The sequence below is a fragment of the Miscanthus floridulus genome, chromosome 2 (assembly GCF_019320115.1).
Source record: "Miscanthus floridulus cultivar M001 chromosome 2, ASM1932011v1, whole genome shotgun sequence".
Taxonomy (NCBI): Eukaryota; Viridiplantae; Streptophyta; class Magnoliopsida; order Poales; family Poaceae; genus Miscanthus; species Miscanthus floridulus.
In genome coordinates this window covers 62,756,349-62,784,127 of record NC_089581.1, presented here as the reverse complement: position 1 = coordinate 62,784,127, position 27,779 = coordinate 62,756,349, and the positions used below count along the sequence as shown (strand labels likewise).

The window sequence follows — 27,779 nt, the reverse complement described above, 5'->3', positions numbered from 1 at the left end:
GAGGTGATTGGTCTTCATTGATACTGATTCTTATGATTGATTGGTTCTCTCCTCAACATGGCGGTATAACTATCTTGCTTACTCTCTTTATATTACCGCAAACTAGTTGTCAAGCTCTTTAGTGTAGCTAGTTGTGAGAGCTTGCTTGCTTGGTTAGTGTGGCTCTTTAGTTAGCCTTTGAGAGCACACTAACATAGAGTAGTGTCGTAGCTATTATGTGGATACATACCATATAAACTAGAATTGTGGTAGGTGGCTTGCATTTTGAGTAGGCTAGCGCAACACTTGCTTCGTCTCATAATTGTCTAACCATTTTGTTAAGTGTTGTTGTAGAAATTTTTATGAGGCTATTCACCCCCCTCTAGCCATTAGGACCTTTCACTACTGCTCTATTCACGTGCGTCCATGCGCACGTTGGAGCCCGCACCCCCATCCGCGCTTCCTTGTCCGGACACCCGAGCCCCATCCCACTTCCTGTCCACACCCCTCTGCTCGCACACATGTCGTGTGGGGACCGTCTCGCCCTCCCCATCTGCTTCTGATGTAAGTTTCCCATGCCGCCCCCAATGTCACTAGCATCGAGAAGAGGAGTGGGAGGGCGGCGGATGCCTAGCCGACGTCCGGAGGAGGAGGAGACACCGAGGTGAGGCAGTAGAAGAGCGACGAGGGAGATGCAACACCTGATTTTTTTTAAACATTGAGATATAACACTTACAACATATGTCTGAAGACAGATAAAATACTTGAAACATGCTTCTAAAACACTTGCAAAAAACACCTAAAAATACTTCAAACCCATTGCAAAACATAAGCAATATCCAGATAAAACACTTAAAACATATGTGTGAAACGTATGCAACATCTAGATAACACATACTTGCAACATGCATGCAAAAACACATATGAAACATTGGAAACAGACCTTCGCAACATACGTGTATAACTATTTCAACATATGCAACATCTCGATCTACTTTTACAACATCCGCATGAAATAATTGCAATATACCTATAAAACATACGCTTGCAACATGCGTTTTCATATATCGCAACATCTCCTTGTTGTTTGGGAGAATGAAGGCTCGTCGATGTGTGAAATTCACCGGAGACAGCGACCCGGCAGCAGCGACGCTTGTAGGCTGCTGGCCGACAACAGTGGCTACATGAGGAGGCAGGGAGGCATCAGCCACGCGACGTGGTAGGGAGGCAAAGGGTAGCTGCGGCTCAGAGGCGGACGCGCGCCACCCCTAGCAGGCAGTTCGGTGGCCGAGCGCCGCGCCTGGTAGGCAGAGCTGGTGGCCGAGCGCAGCGGCTCGAAGGTGGCTGAGCGCTGCTCCTCAGAGGCGGCAGGCGAGCAGATAGGAGCAATAATCGGATAAGAGCGATGAGCATATTTTTTATTAGCAAACAGACGAGGGGATTTGAGAGGGTCGTTGGACCAGTCCACTGCGCATTCGGAAGATGCGTTCGGATGGGCAGGGATGGACGGATGTCTTGACCCTAGCATTACCGAAAAAAGTGTACTTTAGACTCCTTGAACTAACATTGTTGTGGTCTGCTTTTCCTACTTTAACTTCAAACAAATCAGGCATCTTGGTCCCTTAATTTTAAAAGCCAATTAAATTACCTTCCTATCCAGGTTAGAAGTGGTTTTCAAGATGGTTTCGTTCTTTTACAAAAATCAATAAATACCTGATAAAGGTTCTTAAACCATAAAAATATCTCTAGACTTCCAAAAAATTTACAAAAACTCCTTAAAAATTGACTGAGACACAACAAATCTAAGTAAAATATTCACATCCTCATGAAAGTATCTCTAGAAGTTTCAAAAAATAGATTTGACACCGTGAAAAATGGGATAATGTTAAACAAACTAGAAATTCTCAAAACATTTTGATCGATGTCTAAGCATATTTTGGAAAAATTTCATAGCATAAACATGAGATGCAACTGCAAGAATGCAACATACATTTAGTGTTAAATGCATTCGTGCTGGTTGCATCTCATCCTTTTGTCGTGGAATGTTTTTTAAACACATTTAGACATCAATCAAATGTTTTTGGGAGTTTTCTATTTTCCTAGAGCTAAATCAATACTTTTGAAGCTTCTATAGATATTTTCATGATACCTAAATAATTTATTTGTTCCTTTTATTGTTCGAATCTATTTCTAGAATTTGTTTTGGATGGATTTTTTAGAAGCTTAGAGTCAATTTTTGTTCTAAAACCTTATAAGGTATTTACTGAATTTTGTAACTAAAGATATTAAAAATCACTTTGAAAATAGATTCTATCGTGGACTTGGAGGTAATTTAAATTGTTTTATTTAAAACAGTGTGACCTAAGTTTTCTTATTCCTGCACCCCATAACCTAAGAGAAAATTAGTTCCTTAACCCTAAAAAAGCCATGCTTAGTTTCTTGGCCCTTATTTGATTGAACTTGCTTATTTGGCCCTAAAACGTATTTCGTTTTTGGTTCTCAGCCCTTCCATTAGTTTGACAAGGTAACGGTGTTAAAAGCAACGTGAAATGACTCTTTTACCCTTAGCGCCGAATACACCACTACATAAGCCTACAGTAGAGTCATACAAGCCTTCTAGGCTATCTACTATCAATAATTTCCTAAAATAAGGTATAATATTTTTTCAAACATGAAATTATTATATATATATTTATGCATAAAATTATTATTATTTATATATTTTTGGGAAAATATTTTATAAATATATATGATAATAATTTCATTCTTGAAAAAAAAATTGTATCTTGTTTTGGGAAATTATTGATAGTAGCTAGGTTGAAAGACATAAATGACTCTACTGTAGGCTGTTGTAGTGGTGTATTCTGCGCCAGGAGTAAAAAAGTTATTTCGCGTTACTTTTAACACCGTTACCTTGTCAAACTAGCGGAAGGGCTAAGAGCCAAAACGAAATTCGTTTTAAGGCCAAATAAACAAGTTTAATAAAAAAAAAGGGCCCTGAAACTAATCAAACGGAAGTTCCATTCTGGCCCGAGCTTTTTCCTTCATGGGCGGGCTCAACTCCCATCGATGGATAAGCCCACTTTTTTTTGGATGGATCAGCCTATCTGACACCACGTGAAACTGGCCACAGCCCACCGACGCCCCTCGGTTCCCCCGTCAGAGAGTCGTGTCTGAGTGTCTCAGTTGAAGTTCGCGAGCTCCACCGGTCCGGCGTGCGGCACCCAAGAGCCACAGCCACCCACCTGGCCGGTGGCCGCTACACGCCGCGCTGCACACATCACCACCCGTGCCTCTGCCTCCCTGGCACCCTGCCCACTTCTGACTTCCCCAGTACCTACCCACCCCCACTAGCTGCGGCGCCGCGCCCCCTTCCTCCCTCCGAGCACCTATTGGGCAGCGCGGTGGGCAGTCGAGCGAGCGAGCGAACTCACGGAAGGGTCGGGCATGGAGGCGAGCGGCGAGAGGGCTGAGGTGGTGCGGAGCCTGATGGAGGCGAAGGAGGAGTCCGGGAAGACCTTCTCGGAAATCGCCGCCGAGACGGGTCTCACCAACGTCTACGTGGCGCAGCTGCTGCGGCGCCAGGCGCATCTCAAGGCCGACACGGTGCCCGCGCTGAGGGCGGCCCTGCCCGCGCTCACCGACGACCTCGTCCAACTCATGATGCAGCCGCCCTTCCGGTCCTACAACCCCGACATCGTCCACGAGCCCGCCATTTACAGGTGCGCCGCGCCCCAATCCCCTGTGCAAATGACGATGACGATGCCTCTTGCACTCCTTCAATTTGGTCCGGAATGTGATTCGTCAAGTGGGCACAGCGAAATCTTTGTTTAATCGGCTACTCCAAGCGCTATTAGGGTCTAGGTCTAGTTAGAAAAGGATATACTAGTTTTGCTCCAGGACCAGGACTTATTGCGATTTAGTGAAGTTTGAAGTTTGAACTACTCTGTCTCAATCTCAAGGATTTGGGCACAGCTTTCCTATGTTTAAACAGACTTTTGTCATTTCAGAAGACTGACTCGGATTAAAGACGAGAGAAGCCAAAAAATTTTTACCAAAATGCCCTGACAACAAAATGGACTTTGCTTAAAACTCTTGCACTAGTAGTCTTAATATGTTCTCCGTATTGAGTTAGGAATTGCTGAATTTGTGTAAAAAAATGTCTACAGTCCAGAATCCACATACTAGGTAACTCCTAGTCTTAAGACAATGCCTTCCATCCTTGGTTTGGAATTTTCAGATTCTGCAAGTTCGCATGTTGAGCTTGGCAGTCTTCAATATTATTCTTTTCGATAGCCTGATAACTAGAAACTGGTTCCAAATTGTAGTTCACCTTGGCCTTTTGGGTTTAGGATAACTTATTAACTTTAATCAAGTTTACAGGAATTTACACCAATATCTACAACATCAAATTTGTGTCATTAAGAGGCTGTTTGGTTCTAAGCCATAATTTTCCATAACTAACCTTAGGCAAGTGTGGCAAGCCACAAAAAATGTTGCTAGAAAATTTGGAGCCATAATTTGCCGTGCCTAAGGGAATCCTGCCACACTTTTTTACTCTATGACATGTGGAGCACAAAAAAAAAATTTATAATCTTACCTAAGTTTAGTTGTCAACCGAATACTTGCCGATTTGGTCAAACTTGCCTAAGCCCTAAGGTGAAGTACGGCAAAGTGTGGTTGGCAACCGAACACCCCCTAAATTCTCCATGAAATATATTTTGGAAGTGCATTTATTTGAACCTATTGATGTCAGTATAATTTTCTAAAAACAGCCTGATCGGAATTGCTGCTCGCAGCAGCACTGCTGCAGCCAGCCTGCCTGCAAGTATTGTGCTTTGTAGAACAAAATAAGCAGCCACAACCGCTGCAGCGTCATGAAAATCACAGCCGAGCGGACCCAAACTTGGTCAAAGTTAATGAGCTTTGACTTAGGAAAAAGACAAAGTGAATTATAATTTGAAATGGAGGGAGTAGCTTTTATCTAGAACTTCGTTCGTTTATTCCAGTTTATCAGTACTAATCAGATATGAGAATAACCTTCCTATCAACATTGTTACTATATTGCACACAGATTGAATGAAGCTGTTATGCATTTTGGAGAGAGCATCAAGGAAATCATCAATGAGGAGTTTGGTGATGGAATGTAAGAGATACCAGTGCTTCATTTTTGCATAAATTCCCGTTCTTGGTAGTCTGACATGAACTATTGTGTGATATAGTTGGTATGTCCATTAGTTATGATTACGAGTGGATAATCCTTTAAAAACATGGACGCCTGGATTCACAATTGAGTTTTTTTTTTGGGTGCTATGTATGATGTTGCTGTGGTGTTTGCTTGTAGATATTTGTTAGGACGTGGAATGCTTAGAATTTTGTGCAACTTCATTTAAGCCTGAGCCTGACAAAGCCTCCATAAACACACACTTGAGTATGTCCAGTTTGCAAATATATTAGGCCACGTTTAGATTGAAAGTTTTTTCAACCTGATGAATAGTATCACTTTCGTCTTATTTGACAAATATTGTTCAATCGTGGACCAACTAGGCTCAAAAGATTCATCTTGTAATTTCCAACTAAACTGTGTACTTAGTTATTTTTTTTACCTACATTTAATACTCCATGCAAGCGGCTAAAAATTGATGTGATGGAGAGAGAGTGAAAAAACTAAGAATTTTGAAGGGAACTAAACAAGGCCTTAGTGGAAAACTGGAAATCCTGTCATGAAGCTCCATTGAATTATCTATCCCTTTTCTAAAAAAAATTTGAATCATCTATCAAATGTATTATCGTATTACCATTGCTTCTTATTGCAGCATGTCAGCCATAGATTTCTACTGTTCAGTTGACAAGGTTCAAGGGGCTGACGGAAAAGATCGTGTGGTGGTCACGTTTGATGGAAAGTATCTGCCGTACACTGAACAGGTTTGTGTCTTCTTCCTGTTTTTCAGCTGCCACTCTGTTACTTGTTAGCTCATCGTGCTGAACTGCTTGCTACCTGTATAATACCAAACATTTAGTTCTTTTCAGACTGTTAATATATATGCTACCAATTGAAATTGTACCAAATAAGTAGTCCTTGATTTAATTAGAATAGTCAACAATATATGTCGATAATATTATCACCTGACTGGCCCATCTGAATGCTTCACATCTGCAGAAATCTGAACATATGATGTCAAGGCCAACCCGCAAGACATCTTGATATGGCTGGTGACGAGGAGAAACATGGTGTAGCTTGCCTTCGTATTGTTTGGGTACATTAAAGTCATGGTTCTACCATTACCCTTACGGGGTCTCCGACAATAATAATACCATGATTGTTGAACTGCATTGGATGACGCGGAGATAAATAAAAAGACAAGATAAGTGAAACAAACCGAGTTCCCGAAAGGAATTCTGCCTCTGATAGCTTAGTCCTAGAAAAACATCTACCGTGTACCGGCTCCAGAAGATATCACATCACCTGCCATTGCTGGGTACCAACTACCAAGTCATTCATTCTTCAGAGTTTATTAGGGTTTAGTGTGGTTGAAAGTACGAAATACCTAAGCTATCAGTGACCATTGCTGTGGTTGTTGCTGGGCTCAAATTCTGAAAGTAGCGTCAAGAGTATGCCAACACGTAGAGGTGTTGGGCCATGTTGTGCTTGCTTGGCTCGGCCTCTTGTGCTTTGTGTACCTTCAGACCTTACTTCTAGTCATACGAGGCGCATTGGGCTGTGCTATGCCGTAACGACAAGTCTTTCCTTTTAGCACAAATACACAGTCCATGGCCCGCCGGCCACCTCTATGCCATGTCGGCGCACCATTTTTTATTAAAAGTTCCAATGATTTTCATACCCATTCAAGAATTTGAGTAAATATATGATAATAATTCTAGGCAATTGCATTATAACATTATAGACATGCTTATATGCCATTTTCGTGTTGTGCCGGTTCAATCACCGTCTAAAATATGGGTCTTGTCATGTCACCCATTCGTGTTGACTTTCTAAGTAAAGCACGACCTAAAATTATTCCCGTCGTGCCATACCAAAAGATTGTGCCACAACCTGACTTCAAGTGGCATGGTCCGAATCCTATCTCTACCAACACGTGATTACATAAAACCGCAAAAAATACGATAAACAAACAACGATAAGGGTTAGAAAAGTAGATATTCAGAAAAAAAAAAAGGGTAAAAAGGTACAGTCCCGATTGTTTTTTTAATTGGATATCCTCAATTAACCATCGCTATTTATATTTATTTATTGAGAAGGGAGGGCTTGTTCCATGTTGGATTGAATTTTTTTTTTTAATAGCAGCATCTCAAATCGACCTAAACCAAACCAAAAAGAACTAGTCCAGAGAAGAGAGCAATGCCCCGACTTGTCCTGCAACCAGGGTGTACGGTCCTCAAACGACACTCAAGCGAGCTATGCCACCCGAGATGTGAAGAAATAAGGTGTGATGTATGCTAGGATTGATCTTGATACATATGTGAAGCACATAGTAGACAAAAGAGAAGTTATTGAAACTAACTTTGCTCAACTTTACTCATATTCAGCATGACTTGATTTCACAGAAATCAACAATAATTGTATCTTGAGTTATGCTCCAGTAGACCTCCCAAAAGAATTTGCACGGATCTTAAAGCAATCTAGTTTTAAATAAATTCTTTTTAATTAATTAGCCCACGGGTCTCGTATAGGCCTGGCCCATCCATACTCATCTGAGCCCGGCCATGTCCACCAGTTCAGATTATCGTGGTCCGTTACTATTTCGTGTTTGTTCTTCGTCTAATAGGAACCCGGAGCAGGTGGGGCACACAGAGAGGCGGCGAGTTGGCAATAGAGCGGCCGCATCGGCGTTGCGGCAGGGTGACAGCATGCGCTGGGAGTGGCCGATCAGCTCAGCGCCGCCGCTAGCTCCTACTACCCAGGCGGCACCATTTGGAGGCTTGGAGCGCCCTCTCGACATAGGCGGCGATAGCCAGCCTCCGCATCGACCTACACGGCAACCTCAAGATCCCACCAAGATTGTGTACTTCAGAGTCCAGATGCAAATCAGGAAAAGGTGGTAGAAGCATGTGGCCTCGCTTCGATCATAGAATGGCAGCACGAGCGATTGCTATAGCCTATCAGCGTCAAAGAATGCAGCGGCCAACGCCGCCCTGTCGAGAGGGCGTTCGGAATGGCGTTGTGTCCCAACCCACGAAATGTAGTCGCCGCCGTACGTCCGACTCTGAACGTTGAACGCAGAACGCTCATACCTTGCCACCATGGTGGTACTGCCGCCGCCTCCGCGTGCCGTGCCGTGCCATGCTGTCGATTGGACGAAAGAAGAATCAGGCGATACATCAAAGTAGTGAGATCCTGTGATCCACAATAATCGGAATGGGTGGGCATGGGCCGGATTCGATGGATAGGTTTGGGCCCTACAAGACCGTGGGTTAATCAATTAAGAAGGATTTAATTAATATTAAGTTACTTTAAGATGCGTGCAATTTTTTTGAGGTCCACCGGAGCAAAACTCTTGTATCTTTCTGAAACTTATTACAATCTACCTTCAATTCTAATGTTTTGTCTATACCTTAAATAAAGAAAATGCTTTGTCTATATGGCTTTTTGGTTGCTATTATGTGCAATTAGGGAAAACATATTATTGGAGTTGGCTAGGAGAGAAGACAAAAGAAAATGTAATCTAAATCCACATGAAGTCAGCATAGTAGAAGTTTCATTTGATCCCATAATCTGAAAACATATTATTAGAAACGAGACGCGTTGTATTCCTAGAGGATGAAACGATGAGGGGGCATGGTAGCTCAAGAAATTGACCTTGAAGAGAAGCGGGTGTATGCACCCACTCTGATGATTCATGGGCCATTTTTCTCACTACTTGCTGTCGTTACACCGACAGTGCAAAATACTGTGGTGCCAGCACCTGTTGTTATTCCGCCTATGGCAACAATGAATAACGATGAGGAACTTGTTCTTCAGGATCCTATAGAACATATTGCCACACATGAGGGGGAGCAACAACAGCCTCAAACAGAAGATGTGCCAAATGTGGAGGCCCCTAGAAGGTCTCAAAGAGTTAGAAAATCAATTATTCCTGCTGACTATGAAGTATACAACACTGAGGAATTTCAAATGGAGGATGATCCCACCTCATTTGAAGAAGCCATGAGAAGTGATTATTCATCAAAGTGGCTTGAGGCCATGGAAGATGAAATGAAATCTATGAATGCCAATAAAGTTTGGGACTTGAAAATAATTCCTAAAAGAGCCAAAATAGTAAGCCGTAAATGGGTCTACAAAACAAAACTTGACTCTCAAGGGAATATAGAGAGATATAAAGCATGACTTGTGGCAAAAGGCTTTACGCAAAGAGAAGGGATTGATTACAGTGAGACTTTTTCTCCAGTCTTATATAAGGATTCCTTCAGAATCATAATGACATTAGTCACACATTATGATTTAGAATTACATCAGATAGATGTAAGGACGGCATTTCTCAACGGGGGCTTGGAGGAAAATATTTACATGGCACAACCGAAAGGTTTTGTCATGGAAGGAAAAGAACGAATGGGATGCCGCCTAAAGAAATCCATTTATGAATTAAAACAAGCTTCAAGAAAGTGGTACATGAAGTTTGATCAGATAATAAGGAATTTTGGGTTTAAAGAGAATATAGAGGACAATTGTGATTATGCTAAGTTTAAGAATGAGAAATTTATCTTCCTTGTCCTGTATGTGGATGATATCTTACTTGCTAGTAGTGATGTCAGTCTACTACTGGAGACAAAGAAGTTTTTGTCCTCAAAATTTAATATGAAAGATCTTGGAGAAGCTTTGTTCGTTCTAGGGATCGAGATTCACCGAGATAGAAGTAAAGGGGTATTAGGACTGTCACAAAAGGCATACATAGAAAAGATCTGAAAGAAATTCAATATGCACAAATGCAGTCCCTCACCTCCTCCTATAGTCAAGGGCGACAGATATGGGAATTTTCAATGCCCCAGGAATCAGTATGAGATCGATCAAATGAAAACGGTTCCATATTGATGAGGACATCGCCAAGATGGAGTCAAGGACGACTCCAATTCGAGAAGGGGAGGATGATGAGGACATCGCCACGCTGGACACACCGACGCCATGGTCTTCCCCAAGTTCCAATTCATTCCCAACTCAGCTGCCACGTCGCCCTCGGATTCAGCAGACACGTCGTCACTATTTCAGTCATAACTTCCTCATACGACATCGAAACAGGCCGTTCTTGGATGCGTTGGAAAGGGGACGATGACGCCGTCGTTTTGGATCTGGTCCCAGCTCCAGAAGGTCCGTGGATCATTCTGTGTGACCATGGCAAGGTGCTGCGTCACCTATTTGGGCCAACTTGGCCATGTATCGTGTCGGGCCTTAAGCCCAAGTTGTGGGCGCCCAACCCCTGTCCGTCCCCAACCCTAGGTTGAGTCTTAGACTATAAACACAGCCGCCGCCGCTGCTACACAATTGGGTTTTGTTTAGAGTTTAGTTTTCCATCGAGAAACTGAATCGTTCATTGTAACTGTGGTGACAAATCCTTTTATAGTGATCCAGGGCCCCCGTTCTTGATCTCCTCCACTGTGTCGATTAGTCCTTTGGAACCGAGTTCTTGAATCCTCTATTGATATCCGCGTCATTCATATTTGCAATTTCAGATTGCGTGTTTTACTTTCTTGCTTGTGCTCTTCGATTCGCTTACAGGAAAAGCCTTCTTGGCAAGGTCAATCAAGTTGTGCTTGGTTGATAACCAACGGAGCAGTGGTGTAACGGTTGCAGGGTTCGAATCGTGTCTGATTTGAAGCCGGATCGTCAACGTCGAGATCTCCACAAATTGAACTTACCGGCTACCTCTCGGAAGATCGGGCCTGTACTCATCACATATGCTTTAGTTGTCGGAAGCTTGCAATATGCTCAAGTATGTACGCACCCTGACTTGGCATTTGTTACCAGGTTACTTGACAGATTCCAGAGCAATTCTCGAATAGAACACTAAAAATTAGTAAAGAAAGTCTTGTGTTATTTGCAAGGAACGAAAAGCCTCATGATGACGTATAGAAGATCAGATTCACTCCATATAGTGGAATATTCAGATTCTAATTATGCGGGAGATGATAGAAAATTCATGTCTGGATATGTATTCACTCTCGTAGGGGGAGCTATTTCATGGAAAAGCTCAAAGCAAATCATCACTACATCATCCACAATGTATGCCGAGTTTGTAGCGTGTTATGAGGCAACGGGACATGTGAACTGGATAAAGAAGTTCATACCCGGTTTGAAGGTGGTTGACAACATCTATAGACCACTTAAGTTATACTTCGATAATAATCCAGCAGTACAGTATGCTCACAACAATAAGTCAAATGGTGCTGCCAAATATATTGACATAAAGTATTATGTTGTGAAAGATAAAGTCTGAGATCATGTCATAAGTCTTGAGCATATAAGTACCGAAAAGATGCTCACGGATCCGCTTACAAAAGGCTTACCACCCAACATGTTCAGAGAACATGTAGCCGACATGGGTTTAAGGGAAAGCCTATAATTCCTAGACAAAAGAAGGCCCAAAGTTAAGTATCTATTTCAGAACAGAGTGGTGTGTTGTAGTTGTTAAATCTATCGGCATTTGACCGTGACGATGAAACATGCTCTATGCGCTAATCTGTAATGGAATGAACAAAAGTAAATAATATGAAATTGAAAAATGGTAGGAGATCAAGGGGGAGATTGTTAGATTGATCTCTAATCCTAAACTGGGCCCAATGGCCTAGTTGGGCCTTTGATCCACACCCTGATCGGGGGCGCCCAGCCCACTATGGCTGGAGGGCCTTTGTCACGTTGTGCTATATAGAGGTGGGGGCCGGCGGCTCTGAGTACGAGGTTCGCCTGAGCCGAGCTCCCCACCGAAACCTAAACCCTAATCTCGATTAGAGAGGGGCGCAGCCAGTGACGGGAAGCCACCAGCCGCGTCGCCCCACTCCACTGACTTTGACCTCTTCCCCGAACGTCGCTGCCCATGCGTAGACTTCACCGACGAATGAGATGGCGGCTCCTAGACCATCTCACTCTACGGTGTCAGGTTCGACACGTTCTTCTTCTATTCCTCTCTCTCTCTCTCTCTACTCTTGATATCGCATTCACAATAAAGAGAACCCGCTAGACCTAACCCTAGATGGTCTTTTCTATCTCAACAGAAGCATGTGGCCTCGCTTCGATCATAGAATGGCAGCACGAGCGATTGCTATAGCCTTTCAGCGTCAAAGAATGCAGCGGCCAACGCCGCCCTATCGAGAGGGCGTCCGGAATGGCGTTGTGTCCCAACCCACGAAATGTAGTCGCCGCCGTACGTCCAACTCTGAACGTTGAACGCAGAACACTCATACCTTGCCACCATGGTGGTACTGCCGCCGCCTCCGCGTGCCGTGCCGTGCCGTGCCATGTTGTCGATTGGACGAAAGAAGAATCAGGCAATACATCAAAGTAGTGAGATCCTGTGATCCACAATAATCGGAATGGGTGGGCATGGGCCGGAATCGATGGATAGGTTTGGGCCCTACAAGACCGTGGGTTAATCAATTAAGAAGGATTTAATTAATATTAAGTTACTTTAAGATGCGTGCAATTTTTTTAGAGGTCCACCGGAGCAAAACTCTTGTATCTTTCTGAAACTTATTACAATCTACCTTCAATTATAATGTTTTGTCTATACCTTAAATAAAGAAAATGCTTTGTCTATATGGCTTTTCGGTTGCTGTTATGTGCAATTAGGGAAAACATATTATTGGAGTTGGCTGGAAGGAGAGAAGACCAAAGAAAATGTAATCTGAATCCACATGAAGTCAGCATAGTAGAAGTTTCATTTGATCCCATAATCTGAAAACGTATTATTAGAGTTCCGGCTTTAATTTGTTCGTTTCTCATCGATCTGGTAATCTCACTCTAGTACTTGAGATTTATTCTGTGCACGACACGTGCGCCGCTCTTTTGTTTAATGATGATAACCTAACTATGCTACTAGATTATTTCATTCCGCTTATCAATTTGTGCATGTGCACAGGGCGAGTACCGCTGTCGAGGAGCGCTTCAACATGTCGCATGGTGGCTCCCAATGGCGGCCAAGCCTACGCGGCACTTCTACTGGACCTGGACTTCCACGTCAACGTGACTATGGATCGCTGGATCTAGCACCATCCCATCCTCGATACGGCGGCAACCATGTTCAAGATCACTGTCACCGCCGAGCCCGACGATCGCGTCTACGATCCTTCTTCATCAGGTCGGACAACTTCTACGTGACTGATTTCTCAAACAAGTACGTCAGGTTGTTCTCCTTGAAGGGATATTAGTATAGCTTGGCCTCTCCTATGCTCACCGGCGATAGGGGGCTTGAGCCCCCCCCCCCCCCCCCCCCCCCCACACACACACACACACCCCCCTACCCACAGCTAGATCCGTCCCTGCACAGGATGCCCTATCCATTGAGATCACACGGTCTGGTGTCATCACGGCACATGGCGCCATGTCTGCTGTTAACCCCATCCTTCAGCCCACGCCCTATCCACTATCAACCCCATCCTTCAGCCCGCAACATGCGACTAGTACTGTTGTGACCAATGCAAGCCGGTATGGCGTCATATGTTTGTGCGAACTCTAGGGAGCGGATGATGAATAAAATAAAATAAAGTGGAGACTTGAACCAAGCATTCTCTCTGTTAATTTGGCACTGTTCGTTTCGCTAAAATTTAGCTTATGCTGATTTATTGTGAGAGAAAAACAATATTTATTCGCTGAAAAGTATTGCTGAAATAGTTCACCATGCTCAAGCCCATCTCTCATGGAGTCCCCACACCCATGAGGTGAGAGAGAGGGGGGGAGGGAGATGGGGGAGAGAAGAAAGAGAGATCAAGATTGAAGAGGATGGAAGGATCACTTTGAGAGAGGCATTGTAACACAAATGTTTATTTAGTTGTTTGAACAGCCCCATATGTCCAAATCCTGGCTCTGCCCCCCAAAGAATTTTAATCTCTCAGGACTGCTTTTGAATAACATTGACTGGATTTTAGCTTTTGGCTATTGGCTTTTGGAATAAGTTTTTAGCTTCTCAACATACCAAAAGACAGTTTCAGCTTTTAATTTAGAGTAAATATTTATCTGCTCAGATACCATGTTTTCAAAAAATAACTCAACAGCTAGGCTGAAGCTTAATCAAACAGGCCCTTAAAATTTGAGAGCTTCAAGAGGCTAGGCCTTAGAATTTTTGAAGGCACACAAACTGGGTGTTAAAAACAATGAAGCTGCGGGTTCGGTGTCAAATATCAAAATTTGTTGATATACCTCCTCTGGTGTTATCTGTTATGGCAATGTCTCAAACATCTTAGGAACCAAACTGCAACAGATATTAACAAAAGAATACGCTGGTATCGCTTTAGTTTAGTGTGAAACTTGTCCTAATAACGTGTAATATTTGGCATCTAATGGTTGAAATTTTGACTGTGTAACAGTTCTACAGCTGCCGCCACGACACCCTTTCCTTGTGAAAAGATGTCAAGTCCGGGTTCCTCAATCTTTTTCTGAAGGAGTATGTCCAATTCACCTCTTAATTTCTGTTAAATGCAAATAAGTCCCAAGTTAGAAGAATATATAGCTATATAATCTAATCCTAAACTACTTAATGCGGCGATCAATTTTCGTTGAAGACCACGGTATAAATCAAGTATGTGCATGCACAGGTACATGTGTTAACTAAAATGAATGGTAGCATCTTACTACATTCACTAGAATGAACTTGGGATACTAAAAATGTCATGATATCAGTAAATGCAAACACACACACACACACACACACACAAAGGAAACTTCACAGTTGGAGGGCAGTGTTTCCAACAGAATAAAGAATTTAGACACTTAGCGAGCACCAACAATATTTAAACAAAAAGCATAAGGGCGTGTTTGGGTGAGAGGGGTTGCAACAGAATATTTAAGATTCAATTCAAAAGGATTTGAACCTAAATAGACAGTATCCAAACAGGGCCAAGAATTGTAAAGTGCGAGGTAGAAAAACAACTTTTTTAGCAAAAGTAACACAATCAATTAAAGATATATTTTTTTAAAGTTGAGATAATATGTTGGAGCGGAGCTGGCTATACCTGAATCAACTCTATGGTATGCTTTGGAGCCGAGAAATGAAGATAACCCCCAAGCATCTCAATGCCTTCTCCAGTTTTGCTCGGACTAAGCGAACCACCAAAAAGTAGAAGGGCATAGTCCGATATATTTGTCGAGTCCCTTACATAAATGCTAGCAGTCTTCACCTTCTCACTATAAACCAAGAAAGGTAATGGGAATTGGTTTACGAATGCATTGACTGATGATGGATGAATATCCACTTTCCCCACATCTTTGGTGTAGAAAGCAGTCCTCTTGCCTCGCCTTTTGCATTGCACAACATTTGGGTAAAGCCCCGCGCATAAAACAGCGCAAATCATCTCCAGATCATTACCATAGTGGTTATATGCCTGAAGTTATAGCATGGAAGTAAGAAGCCACCCTGAACTATTTAAAAAATGTAGAGAATTATATGCCCCATAATTCACAAATATTTTATAGATTTAGTTATTAGGCAACAATCAAAATATTGTGATATTCAAGTAGGTGGTAACAGAGGATGCACATAATAACACATAAAACACCTAGATGCACCAGGAATTAAAATATCAGAAAAATAAGGTTTTGGTCCATGAAAGAGATTCCAGTTGGGGGTGGTTGTGGTGGTGGTGTGTGGGTGGGTGGGGTACGCCTCCGATCCCAAATATAAGTCCCTCTACATTTCTCTCAAATGTCCATGATAACTCCAATGCACTTTTCGCTTCATTCCTTCATGTCTACCTCAGGCATGATATGCTACTAGTGTTCATGAACTACATGTTTGAAATAAAATAGAAGTGCATGGCAAAACAAGCTAACATAGTTATATAATTAGATCAACTACATGTTTCAAATGAATACAGCTGTACAATTAGATCAATGACATGTTTGAAATGAAAGAGGGCACATAACCTTCACTCCTGTTGCCTTGCTAACAAACCCAATATCAGATAGTAGATCAAAAAATTGATTTCGCATGTCATCCATCATCTTCAGGGTCATGGAGGACAGAAAATTTTCCCTACAGAAAGTGCGCTCTCTACCACTCCTTTTAGCCTCCTTCCATGCTACAAACGCCTTAAGAAGAGCAATGTGGTCACTGGAAAAGAATTTGCAAGAAATTATCAGACAGACATAAGCAACTTTTGCATGAAATTGGTAATGAATGTCATCGAATAGCTCCCAGCTATCTACATCTGCATGTTTGTCTCTAGCAACCAGTGTCCGAAAAAAACGTCATTAAATGCTCGCTTAGGAACTAGGCAGAGACCTAGCACGTCGCCTAGGCCATAGGTGTCCAATTAAACATAGCATAACTGTCAGAACCCATGGATGATGAAGGAAGAGAAGAGACGAGATTATGATGGCAAAATGGTTTGTTGTTGTGATTCCATCTATGCTCGATTTCGCTTACCCTCTGTTCAATTTAGCCCATTTTGCTCGATTTCTCCAAAGGGTCATGTGTGGCTGTGTGCAGCCAAAGGGGGTGCCACGAAAGGGGGAGAGGACGAGGTGCGCACAGACGGAGTAGAGGTGGGGTGCATGGAGGAGCAGACAGAGCGCAGGAGAAGAGGTGGTGTGCCATGGAGAGGTGGAGAGATGGATGGGGGTGCACAGGCAGAGGAGAGGCGGCGTGGCTGCGTGAGAATGGGGATTGTCTACTGACTGGAAATCTGTGGTGGTAGGGCATCGCTGGGTGTTATGGTGTTCAGATGGGCTAGTGGGCTTCCTCCCCTAGTGGGCTCAGTGTGCTATTATGGCATTGCTCTTCCTTTTCTATTTATTGTCACATTTATGCAACTATAAATCTCTTGATATGTAGCTAGTGTATAAACGCTTAATCATGTTTAATCTACGTTTAGATGTCCTAGGCGCTAATCGGTGGCTTAGAGCCTAGCTCCTTTTTGAACCTTGCTAGCAATCAAAGGAACTATCCTACAGGCGCTATAAGTTAAGAAGCATCAGCAGTACTCAGTAAAGCATGCTGGCAATATACAAGAATCACTTGGGATCTGCCCCTTCCTTTCCTTGACATGGTGAATCAAGCAAAGCAGAATTTCGAGCACTCCATGGAAAATTTCATGATTTCATCATAGACGCTGGGAATACTTGGAACCAACACAATGATACTTCCAAATTGTAGGTATTTTGATTGAGTTTGTCCTAGTCAAACTAGTCTAACTTTGACCAAGTTTATTGGAGAATGGATCAACATCTAGCACATCAAAATAGTTTCATTAAACCAAACTTGAAATATGCATTGATAATACATTTATTTAGTTTTGTAAATACATATTTGACTATAAACTTGGTCAAAGTTAGAGAAGCTTGACTTGGCACAAAACTAAAACAACTTATACAATTTGGAACAGAGAGAGTAATAAGCAGCCCATCCTTGTCTTGGAAGAAAGCTTCTCTGATGACATAGATTGATAGATACTTCTAGAACCTTAGGCATGGCTTGGCTAGATAGCCTCCCCTATTATCCTTTGTATCTATACAGCATCTTGTACAGTTTTTTTGTACATACAATAATATAGCTACCACAGTAGGTGTTTACCCTACTGTTCCACTCAAGAAAATGGTACGCCCTCCGTTCCAAATTGTAAGTCGTTCTAGCTTTTCTATACATATGTAGCTTTTACTATGTATCTAGACATAATGTATACCTATGTGCGTAGAATAAGCTATAAATCTAGAAAAGCTAACTACTTATTACAATTTGAAATGGAGGGAATAGTAAACAAATTAGAAATACCAACTAATCGGGTACCTCAAAAAACATCCTTATACGTTCCTTCAATCCTTAATATTAATATCAAAGTGGCAGAATTGTTTACAATAATTACCTGCAGGAGTCACCAGCAAATGATCTTTTGACAGCATCAGCTTCTTCTTTTCTATCTATTGGGAGCACAAATGGATTACGATATGCGAGAGCAGCAGCAATTGTCAATACTGGATCCAAGCACTGGAATACAGATCCCATAAGCAGCATTTTCCCAATGTTTGGGTCCAGTGGGAGAGTACAGAGATGTCTCCCTGCACAAAAACGAAGTAGATTTGAGAGGTTTATGTAAACAGCTGGAATAAAATCAAATAGACAAAAACTCTTATATGCAAGTTAGCTGAAAATTTTCATACCAAGAGAAGTGAGTTCCTCCGTATCATCCAGTGCACCAATGGTTTTAAGAAGCTCAATTGCATTCTTAACAGAAAGTGGATCTGGTGGCTGCAGTGACTTGGCTAAAAAGGAGGATACTGCTCCAAGCTGTAAGCTTTTGATGGTAAGGCATAGTTCTTGCAAAGGAGTCCTGAGAATTTCAGGCAACTGAAACTGTGGCATTGCATCATGAATGATCTTTGGATAGAGCCGATAGCAAAAGCCTGGCTGAACGCGGCCTGAGCGACCTCTCCTCTGTGAACAAAATAAAGGGAGAGAACATCTGTTAATGGACTTTTCATGTCTGCAAAGAACCTAGTTATATATTGTCAGCAGTAAGGTACCTGATGAGCAGAAGCTTTTGATATCCATGACGGAAGAAGGCATGCCAGCTTATTCAAGGCATCATAGCTTGTCTCCTTGGCCTTACCACAATCAATCACATAGACAACATCATCTACAGTGATACTACTCTCCGCAATGTTGGTTGCCAAAACAATTTTTCTGAAATTACAAACAAATCGTTAATAGACAATAAGAAAAGTAAAAGAATCTAAAATTACTCAACAAGAACATCACTGTCTCAAAGGAATTGCTAACCATTTATAAAGAGCTGCAATTAGTTCAAATAAAGAGAAAACATTCAGAAATCAGAACAAACAGAATAGCTATTTAGCAAAACCCAGAAATAATGAGAAATGAAAAAAAAAACAAATATTGTAGAAAAGAACAAATACTTTGAAGCAGCACACATTGCTCAAAAGGATACTGGAAGGGACAAGGCAGAAGTCAATTCTTGCTTAGTGACAAAAAAAGAAAGTAGTTTTGTAACTTCAACTCTATCTATGAGCTACATATGCGGCATAACAACATTTTATAATCGAACGTACTAACAATGATAAGGATCACAAACCCAGTAGTCTTCATATAGTGGTGGAAAGATGCCAAAGGTATGCAGATAAAAAAAAAGAAAACCTTGTCTAAAACACATTAAGGATATGTAGCATGATCATATCCAGAACACACTGAAGATTCTAGCCTGTGTTTGGTTTGGGGACTAGAGGGGATGGGATCTTCCCAGCCTGTGTTCTGGATTACCCCAAGACAGAAGACAACGGCTGTTATAGAGAGGTTTACTTGACTCCTAAGCAAGCGACCCTTATCTCTAATTAATCCTAACACTAATAGGCTATACATCCAGCCCAGGCCCAATAGGCCCCTGCCATACTCTAACACTACACCCCACCTGGACATGCAGCTCGTCCTCGAGCTGCAACCTAACCAACTTATAACGATGTCTCGACACAACCTATCACTTAAAAACAAGCCTTTTACATCTCGGCTTATTTTATTATTATCAACCGAAAATAGATGTGAACTCTTTATTTTTGCAGCCTCTTCAATTGATGGCGGACACCAGCCCGACGCATAAGCTGCACGTAGACAACCACCTGGATCCCATGGACACCATCTTGACGAAAGGGGTGCATGTATATGGCCACCTAGAAGTAGTCGCAACAACGGCCAGCGAAGGCGCCCCCGCGGTGGTCGGTGGCGGAAAGCGGCGGTGCTAGGCAGTGCGCTCCCGCCGGTGACACCATGCCTTCTCCCCGCCGGACGGATGCCGGTCTGCACCGCACAAAGAAGAGCGGATGGCTTTCGACGGAGAACGACGAGGGGAGCGCCTCCCCAACCGCCGCCACCGCAGAGTTTGAGTTCGCCGCCCGCGAGAAAAACAGCATGTCCGCCGCCCTTGGGGGAAACCGCATGCCCGAGATCCCCGACGCAGCGGACGAGATCGAGGTCCTCCGCGCAGCTAAGCGCAACTGGCGGCGGGTCCTGTGAGGAGGCCGAGGGCGCCGCGCCCGTGCTGTCCAGCGAGGGCGACGTGGCGGAGAGCGTCGGCATCAGGCTGCCGCCGTCCACCCCGCCGTAGAGGACGCCCGAAGCCGGGGCGCCGCCATGCGCCATGACAGCCCCGGTGGTCGGGAGCAGCGGTAGGTGCGGCTGGGTACTGGGCGCCGTGTAGATGGGTTTCGACAAACCAGCGATCCAAGCCGGAAGCGGTGGCGGCGACGGCAGCAGCTGCTGCTGGGACGTCGGCGACGGGTTCGGCTGCGGCCCCAGCAGGAACCCATGAATCCCGGCCACCATCTTGCCGAGGTCAAGGACAGCCGCGGTCAACTGCTCGTTCGTCATGACGCCCACGGCGGAGGACGACGGGTGGACATGATCGAACCACATGATCAAACCAGAGATCTCTGATACCAAATGTTATGTGGCTGCTAGGATTGAGAGGAGAGAGTCGAGGGGAGCGACGGCGGCTTGCACGCTACAGTACCCGCACGGCTACAGTACCGCGGGTACTGTTCATGGCTAGGGCTGCGGGGTTGAGAGAGAGCCGGCCGCGGGGCGTTTGTCCACGGCCGGGCAAGAGGGAAGGGATTTCCTTCTTAATTCTTGCTTGATTAGATTGATATATCTCCTCTCCTTATATAGAGAGGTTTACCTGACTCCTAAGCAAGCGACCCTTATCTCTAATTAACCCTAACACTGATGGGCTATACATCCAGCCCAGGCCCAATAGGCCCCTGCCATACTCTAACAACGGCGTCAAAAAGGGATTACCCCATCCGCTTGTTTTCAGGGGATGGGGAGAACCCGAATCTAAGGGGAATATTCCCCTAGGAGACAGACTCATCCCTTGTCGCCCCTCAACCAAACACTTGCTGAAAGGGGATCGACCCGTCCCATTCCTCATCATCCCAGGAACCTAACACATGACTATTTTCTCAATGAGTAGCTAAGTGGCTCACCTCATACTAGCTGGTGGTCTGTCAAAAATTTCACGTTGATTCACAGTTGGCATAGAACCATGCAAAGGAAGAACAAGAAATCTATTAGGACTGCCAAGGAAATTATTCCCTTTAATCTTGTCCAGAAGCTTTGAAATTTCATCCCAGCCAGTAAGGAACACAAGGATTGCACCTTCTGCTTCATAACGGCAAATATACTCGATTGTACTTTCCACCTAAATTGTCAACATAGAGGTGTTAGCAGCAACTATTTTTCCTGGATATGGTTGGCAGTGTATTAGGTTTAAATAATAATTCTTGTGCACAAATGTGAACACAGTACAGCCATGCGGTTAACTAATGTGACAAGGAAAAACATGAAATAAATTAACTCGGAACAACAGAAATTACTGTTTAGGCACAGGACAATACTTGGATGGGAACTTATTAACATGGTGCTATGGTAACACCATAAAAAGGGCGTACCCAGTGCAGAGAGATCCCGCTCTGTGCGGGGTCTGGGGAAGGGTGTCAGTGGCAAGCCTTACCCTCGCTTGTGCAATGCGTGGAGACCGCGACTCGAACCCGGGACCTTCCAGTCACAGGCGGTAAGACTCTACCGCTTGCACCAGGCCCGCCCTTCTGCTATGGTAACACCATACTATAATGTATTACGTCAGAGCAAGACTGGATGAAATAACGAAGCAGGAAATCAGAAATATCCTCAATGATGAAGAGAAGGGACGTCTATGGTTCTCTAATGAATCATGTAAAGCAAAAGGTGAAAAAATTAAGCATGGAGGGTGTACAGAAAGCTTCTTCACCAATTACTCCAGTATTTCTCACAAACATCTGACAAACATACAGTCTATTAACTGTTTGGTGAATGGCCCCATGATATTTTGAACAATAATAACTATGACGTATATTCACTTGAATGCAATTTTACACGTGTGAAGCAAGTGTAGCAACAAGAATTATACAAAAAAAACATGACTTCCAACTACTTGAGGAATTAATAGATGCATTTCAATTATATAAAAAATGCACAGTACTTACAAGGCTCAAATCTAGTTCAGCAGCAGACCAAGCTTCAAGGGACTGCCTTGTTGTAATGTTGTAATTTCCATACTCCTTATTAATGACAATGTTCTGGAAAAAAAAACCACAGTGAGCAACCAAAATGCACTTTGTGTGAAAACTAAGCAAAATGATTTCTGAAAGGATTGTTTTCACAGTTTAGATTTTTTTATCTACCTGTACTTGCAGCTGAAGTGCTGAATCAGTGTGCCACAATGCATATATCATAAGTACGCAGCTAGACTTATCCATGCTCATCAGTACTAAATTGACTAATTGAGGGGAAAAGAAGTTCAAAATCGAAGTTTACCTCAAAAACATCAGACAGTGGATCACTCTTAACTGATGAAAACCTCTTTCTCCTTGAACTACCTGCAAAATTATCACGTTCGGAATTGATCCTGTAACGAGTCTTTTCTAGAACATCTTCCAGAAACAACTCAGCAACAGGAAAAGTGAACCCCTGCTCAAAACACCTCAATGTAAATATATAACATCCAGACACAATCAATCATGTCTTCAATTTGATGTTGTTCATGAAACATTACAGTACCGGGATGTGCATCACTGGAGCATCTCCAAAGTACTTGGAAAATAGTTCAGCATTTATAGTTGCACTCATCAGTACAAGGCGAAGATCTGGACGTCTTGGTAGAAGGTCACGCAGTATTATGATGAGAAAATCTTCATTCATGCCGCGTTCATGAATTTCGTCAACTAGTAAATGACTCACCCCAATTAAGTCAGGCTCTTGAACCTGCAATTTATATACTGTTTGCAGTAAATTCAAACCTAACGAAATTAAAATGAAAGCATACAAAAAAAACAATCAGGTGCATTAAATTGCATCAGCAAGTGTTAAGGTAGGCTGAACTGAGCAAAATATTCCAGCAATGGTATTCCTAGGTATGGAGATCATAAGTCAGGTAACTAAAAGTACATGGGCGTAAATTACAAAATCAGCTACTGCAAGAGATGAGTCACAGTGCTAGAGTGCGCAGAATATTTTCACTCGTAGTTACAAAGAAACTTAGTCCTGCAACTTCTGCAAGAAAGTTTATACTATCAATTCTGGAGCTGCCTCCAAGTAAGTTATTTAGAACAAAACTACCAGTGCTCCTACACAACAAAGAGCAACAATCTCTATCCACTACTCCCACCATTCCTGTATACTTGTCCACAGCACATCATGCGCACAGACCAAAGAAATACTAGTTCCAAAAAAATCAATGTGAAATGACCATCTATAACCCTATTAAATCTAATAATATAGCCACTTTTCTTCTACTGGAGCATTTAATCAGGGGTAGAGAGTGGAAATACTAGAATGGCTACACTCTTAATATCCTCAATGACAAGTATTGTGGAGCGTTTTCTCCCAAAGCCATGGACAAGTATACGAGAATGGAGGGAGTAACAAATAAAGAAAAAGGACAGATTTACTTCAATTTTAATTCTGAAAGCGGATAAATGAAAACAAGCAGTGATCATGTGGCCAAGTCATCTCAAGATATGAATATGCAAACTATTCTACCAATGAAGGCATACCAGTCTTCTAAGCAAAACTCCGGTAGTGCAGAACAGCAACCGTGTTTGTGCAGATCGTTTTGATTCAAGGCGAATCTGGTATCCAACAGCCTCGCCAAGTTCTTCACCTCTCTCAGCAGCTACTCTTGCTGCTACTGAAACAGCAGATATACGGCGGGGCTGAGTACAAATTATGCTGCAGTCAGAACCGCGGAGGTTATTTATTTCTTCTTCTAGTATGAACTGTGGAAGCTGGGTTGTTTTACCGCAGCCTGTCTCGCCAGAAATGACCAGAACCTGATACAGGAAAGCTCAACAAGTTAAGAGTGGAAAAAAAAGGAACCAAATGGACAAACTAATAAGAGCAATTCGTTCACAAAAAAAATAAGAGCAATTCTAGAATTATACAGATACACAACCTAAACGTGCAATCAATATCACAGCAAGCATGGATAATCACCACTTGTGTCAGAAGTTGTGCATAAGAAATGCTGAGAACACATGTCAATTATGTGATTATGTCCATCAATTCACAAATTATTTCACATGTCAATTGTGTTATTATGTCCATCAATTCACAAATTACTTTTTGAACAAAGGGGAAACAAATAACCACTAAGAACAACAGAGCATAAAATGGAAGATGCTGGCTACTAAGGCTATAAACCACGAGTTGTACAGATAGAACGTTCAGATCATGGATACAACAGCAAAAATACAACATTGGAGCAACGGCGAAGTAGAACAAACATTGGAGACAACTTACCTGATTGGCTGCCACCGCTTTCAGAAATTCCTCTCTCATGCTGAATGCAGGTAATTTCTCCCTGAAAGATTGCATTGATCTAGCACTTGCTGTCGTCTGAAATAAAATACAGATGGTGGGATCCCTGAAGAATGCTCACGGATGTTTTTAAGGGACGGAAACAGAGGGGGTCCATGGTCACAGGCAATACCTTCCTTGAATTCTGCAAATCCCTAAGCTGAGAACTGAGCTTTTCTTTATCAATTGGTGCTGCTGGTTCAACAACAGACGAGGATGCGCTAGGCAAAAATTGTCTCATTGAGACAGTAGATGTGCTTGCAGAATTGTTGGTGTTCCACTTTGACCTGGACAAAAGGTCTTCGACTCGCACCTCTGTCTGATTAGACATCTTAATCTGCCCCAGTAAAAATATAAACAGTGATCAGGAAGATGACACATAAAATCATGTTATTATAAAGTATCAATCAGACGCAGAGTACCTCTTTTTGTGTTGACCCATGCCTGTCGTCCAGATCTGCTCGATAATCAGGTAAGGGTACCTTGCTGAAAACAAGTGTCTTCCCTCTGTTGTATGCATTACTATCTTCCCCAGGTTAAAATGCAAACCAGGTAAAGTAGAATTTGTCAGCTTTGAAGTGTGGTTCATAGGCAAAACAGTAGGTATCAAATGGTGCAAAAAATAGATTGAACTACCAAACTTTAAGAGCAGAGATCAAAGCCAGGCATTGCATCTATTCTTGCGAATGAAGAATGATCATAAAGATGTGAAGTGACGAACAGGCATGATTGATCCTTACAAGTAAAGCCCTTGTCTCTGAGCCATGTTTGCAAGTATATTCTGTCCATCCCGTCCAAAATTCTGCTTGACTACTAGCTCCTGCTGGGACCCTTCTCTTAATTGCCCAATCTTGTTCCACCATTCATTCTCATCAACCTTTTCCACCTGAAGATTGTGAGCACGCAAAACTTTGTAAGTAACTACTACAAGGTGAGCAAGAGCTTATTTGATGTGTACAACAAGTGGAGCAAATTTACTGAAACCATGAATCTCAGGCCAACTGCACAGCACAATAGGCGAAGTTTACCAAAGTGGGCAGAGAGAATAGCAGTATGACATGCTCAACTGATGATATCCCTAACATCATATTAGAGCTAATAAATAGGTTGTATCAGAAGAGATGTAACCAAATCGTGTTTTATGATGGATCCAACTGGCAGTTCCACCAGTGCATCAAAGCAAGCAGCAATCAGAGTTTGAAACTGTGGAAGTAGGACTACAAAGTGTGGGGAAACTACAGGACTGCACACATTAACTTGTCGTTAAAAGGTCAAAAAATATTAAGGAGACACGGAACTCGGGGTAAAAAGAGCCAAATCAAATCGACCTATAGAATGGACCGGAGGTAATACTATCTAGGAAACTTGACCGGTAGTATTAATCAAAGGTGCTGCTAAAGTCTGTAATGCAGAATTCGGAACATATATAAATTTAAAAAAAAAAGCATCATCGTGGCATCGCGATCCATTAATTCCGTCAGCAGGGCGGCAACATATAACAACGAAACAACCAATCCCATCACCACGCGAGGCACGGGAGAGTGTCCTTACATCCCCATGCATCTGCCGGAGGCGCTCGGACCGCCACTCCGGGTCCCACCACCTCTGCTCCCCGCGTCCCCCGCCGCCGCCGCCGCGGCCTCCCCTGCCTCCGCCACCGCCGCGCCCGCGCCCGCGCCCGCGCCCGCAGTGAGAGTTGGGCCCGCCGCCCCCGCGCCCTCCGCGGTACGACATGACAGCTAGGGTCCTGAGCGTACCTAGGGTTTTGAGGGGGGGTGGACGCGAAGCGGGAGAGGAGGAACTGGCTGCTGCCGCCGCTGCTGCTGCAAGAGGAGAGGACGCGGCTGCCGCGGCAGGCAGAAGAGTGGAGGAGCATCCGGGTCGCCCCAAGGAGAAGCGGAAATAAACCGGGCAAAAAATATTGAGTGCAAACTGGGTTCTCAGTGCAACCTTGCGAACTCAGATGTGCAACGTCCGATCCGAAATGTGCGGCACACGTGAATCGCTCTTGCTACATGGAACACCCTGTTCGAAGGAACATTTGTACAACAGTTCTCCCATCTCCAGCAGCTCCAAACCTCCGGTTCTCCACCATGGCTCGGCCCAGGCTCCAGGTCCACCGTACTGCTTTAGCTAGGGTTTAGGCCAGGGTGACGGTTCCTCACCATTCCACTCTTCTCCACCAGACATGATAGATATAGGTTTTTTTTTATACCGTTATCTCTACTCTACTCTACAACTAAAACATTCATAACTATTTCGTCCACAAGTACGACACCAAAGCCGCTCGCTCCCATGCATCCTCGGGTGCAACACCAAAGCCGCTCGCTCCCATGCATCCACTCGTGCGGCAACCTCCGTGATCTCCTACGCCTCCAATCACACTTCCTCCGATCAGGCTCCTTCCAAATCACGACCATCACGTGAAATCAGGAACCCGCTATGACAAAAGGAAATTACCCTGATCAACACAATCAATCCCATCACCATCGCCCCCAGGACCAATCACGCGAGCATTAATACATCATACGATCACCTCAACCTCGTGTGCAGCCCTCACCACTTGCCCCGCCCCCCTTGAGCACCGCCCTCACCACTTGCCCCGGCCCCCTTGAGCACCACCCTCACCTATAGCCTGCCACTCGTCCTCAACAATTGCATCGCCCTGAACCAGAAGCCCACGATCCAGCGCTGCCTTGTCCGACATCGCTGTCGTCCTTGAGCCAGCATCCACGGCCACGACCGAATCAAGGACGTCGCCGCTTCGACGTCCCTGCACTACGGTCTGCGCCACCAACCACCGCGGCCACGACACCTTGCTCCGTCACTGTCGTCCTCGAGCCGCCCTCCACGACCATGACCACCACGCGGAAAGCGAGGACGCCGCTTAGACGTCCCTGCTCTGCTTCATGGCATTCTGCATCCTTCACGGCAATGGTGAGCAGTCCGAACCCCAGAACCTCGTGTCCCCATCACAGACGTCATGGAACCACCAGCACATACATGGTTTTCCTTGCCACCGTCGACACCACCGCGCGTGGGAAGAACAACTATGTCGCCGTTTTACCGGCCGCGGGAAGCACGGCCGAGTCGTGGGCTCGCCAGCGCCTCTGATGCTCCGCGCGAGGCGCAAAGGGCACCACCGCGGTGCCGCTCGACGGCGCCGCGCGTGGCTTTGGTCGCACGCGTGCACCGACGAAGGGCGCCACGGCCGCGCCACCACCTCCTCGTCGCGTCGGC

The 27,779-nt window shown here is 43.9% G+C and overlaps 2 protein-coding genes across 4 annotated transcripts; one reads left to right on the top strand and one right to left on the bottom strand.

Moving 5' to 3' along the window:
- The first annotated feature begins 3,218 nt into the window (after positions 1-3,218).
- Positions 3,219-6,358, top strand: LOC136538972 (cyanate hydratase-like). The gene is made up of 4 exons (XM_066530893.1): positions 3,219-3,701; positions 5,054-5,125; positions 5,796-5,904; positions 6,140-6,358. Exons 1-4 carry the CDS (start codon positions 3,427-3,429, stop codon positions 6,182-6,184), a joined length of 501 nt encoding a protein of 166 aa, XP_066386990.1. The 5' UTR covers positions 3,219-3,426; the 3' UTR covers positions 6,185-6,358.
- Positions 6,359-14,296: 7,938 nt separating this feature from the next.
- On the bottom strand, positions 14,297-26,671 carry LOC136525314 (DExH-box ATP-dependent RNA helicase DExH1-like). 3 transcript variants are annotated; one of them, XM_066518332.1, is made up of 16 exons: positions 26,490-26,671; positions 25,280-25,425; positions 24,962-25,065; positions 24,673-24,876; positions 24,483-24,578; positions 23,738-24,013; positions 22,743-22,946; positions 22,500-22,652; positions 22,169-22,261; positions 21,131-21,345; positions 18,659-18,818; positions 18,296-18,569; positions 18,001-18,193; positions 16,064-16,250; positions 15,154-15,522; positions 14,297-14,610 (listed from the first exon to the last, which is right to left on the bottom strand). In XM_066518332.1, exons 2-16 carry the CDS (start codon positions 25,326-25,328, stop codon positions 14,479-14,481), a joined length of 2,709 nt encoding a protein of 902 aa, XP_066374429.1. In that variant the 5' UTR covers positions 25,329-25,425; positions 26,490-26,671; the 3' UTR covers positions 14,297-14,478. The 3 variants fall into 3 exon arrangements, with proteins under 3 accessions (XP_066374429.1, XP_066374415.1, XP_066374421.1); XM_066518318.1 differs by lacking the exon at positions 26,490-26,671 and adding an exon at positions 26,091-26,452 and having other exon boundaries at positions 24,962-25,061; XM_066518324.1 differs by lacking the exon at positions 26,490-26,671 and adding an exon at positions 26,091-26,222.
- Between the last annotated feature and the right edge of the window lie 1,108 nt (positions 26,672-27,779).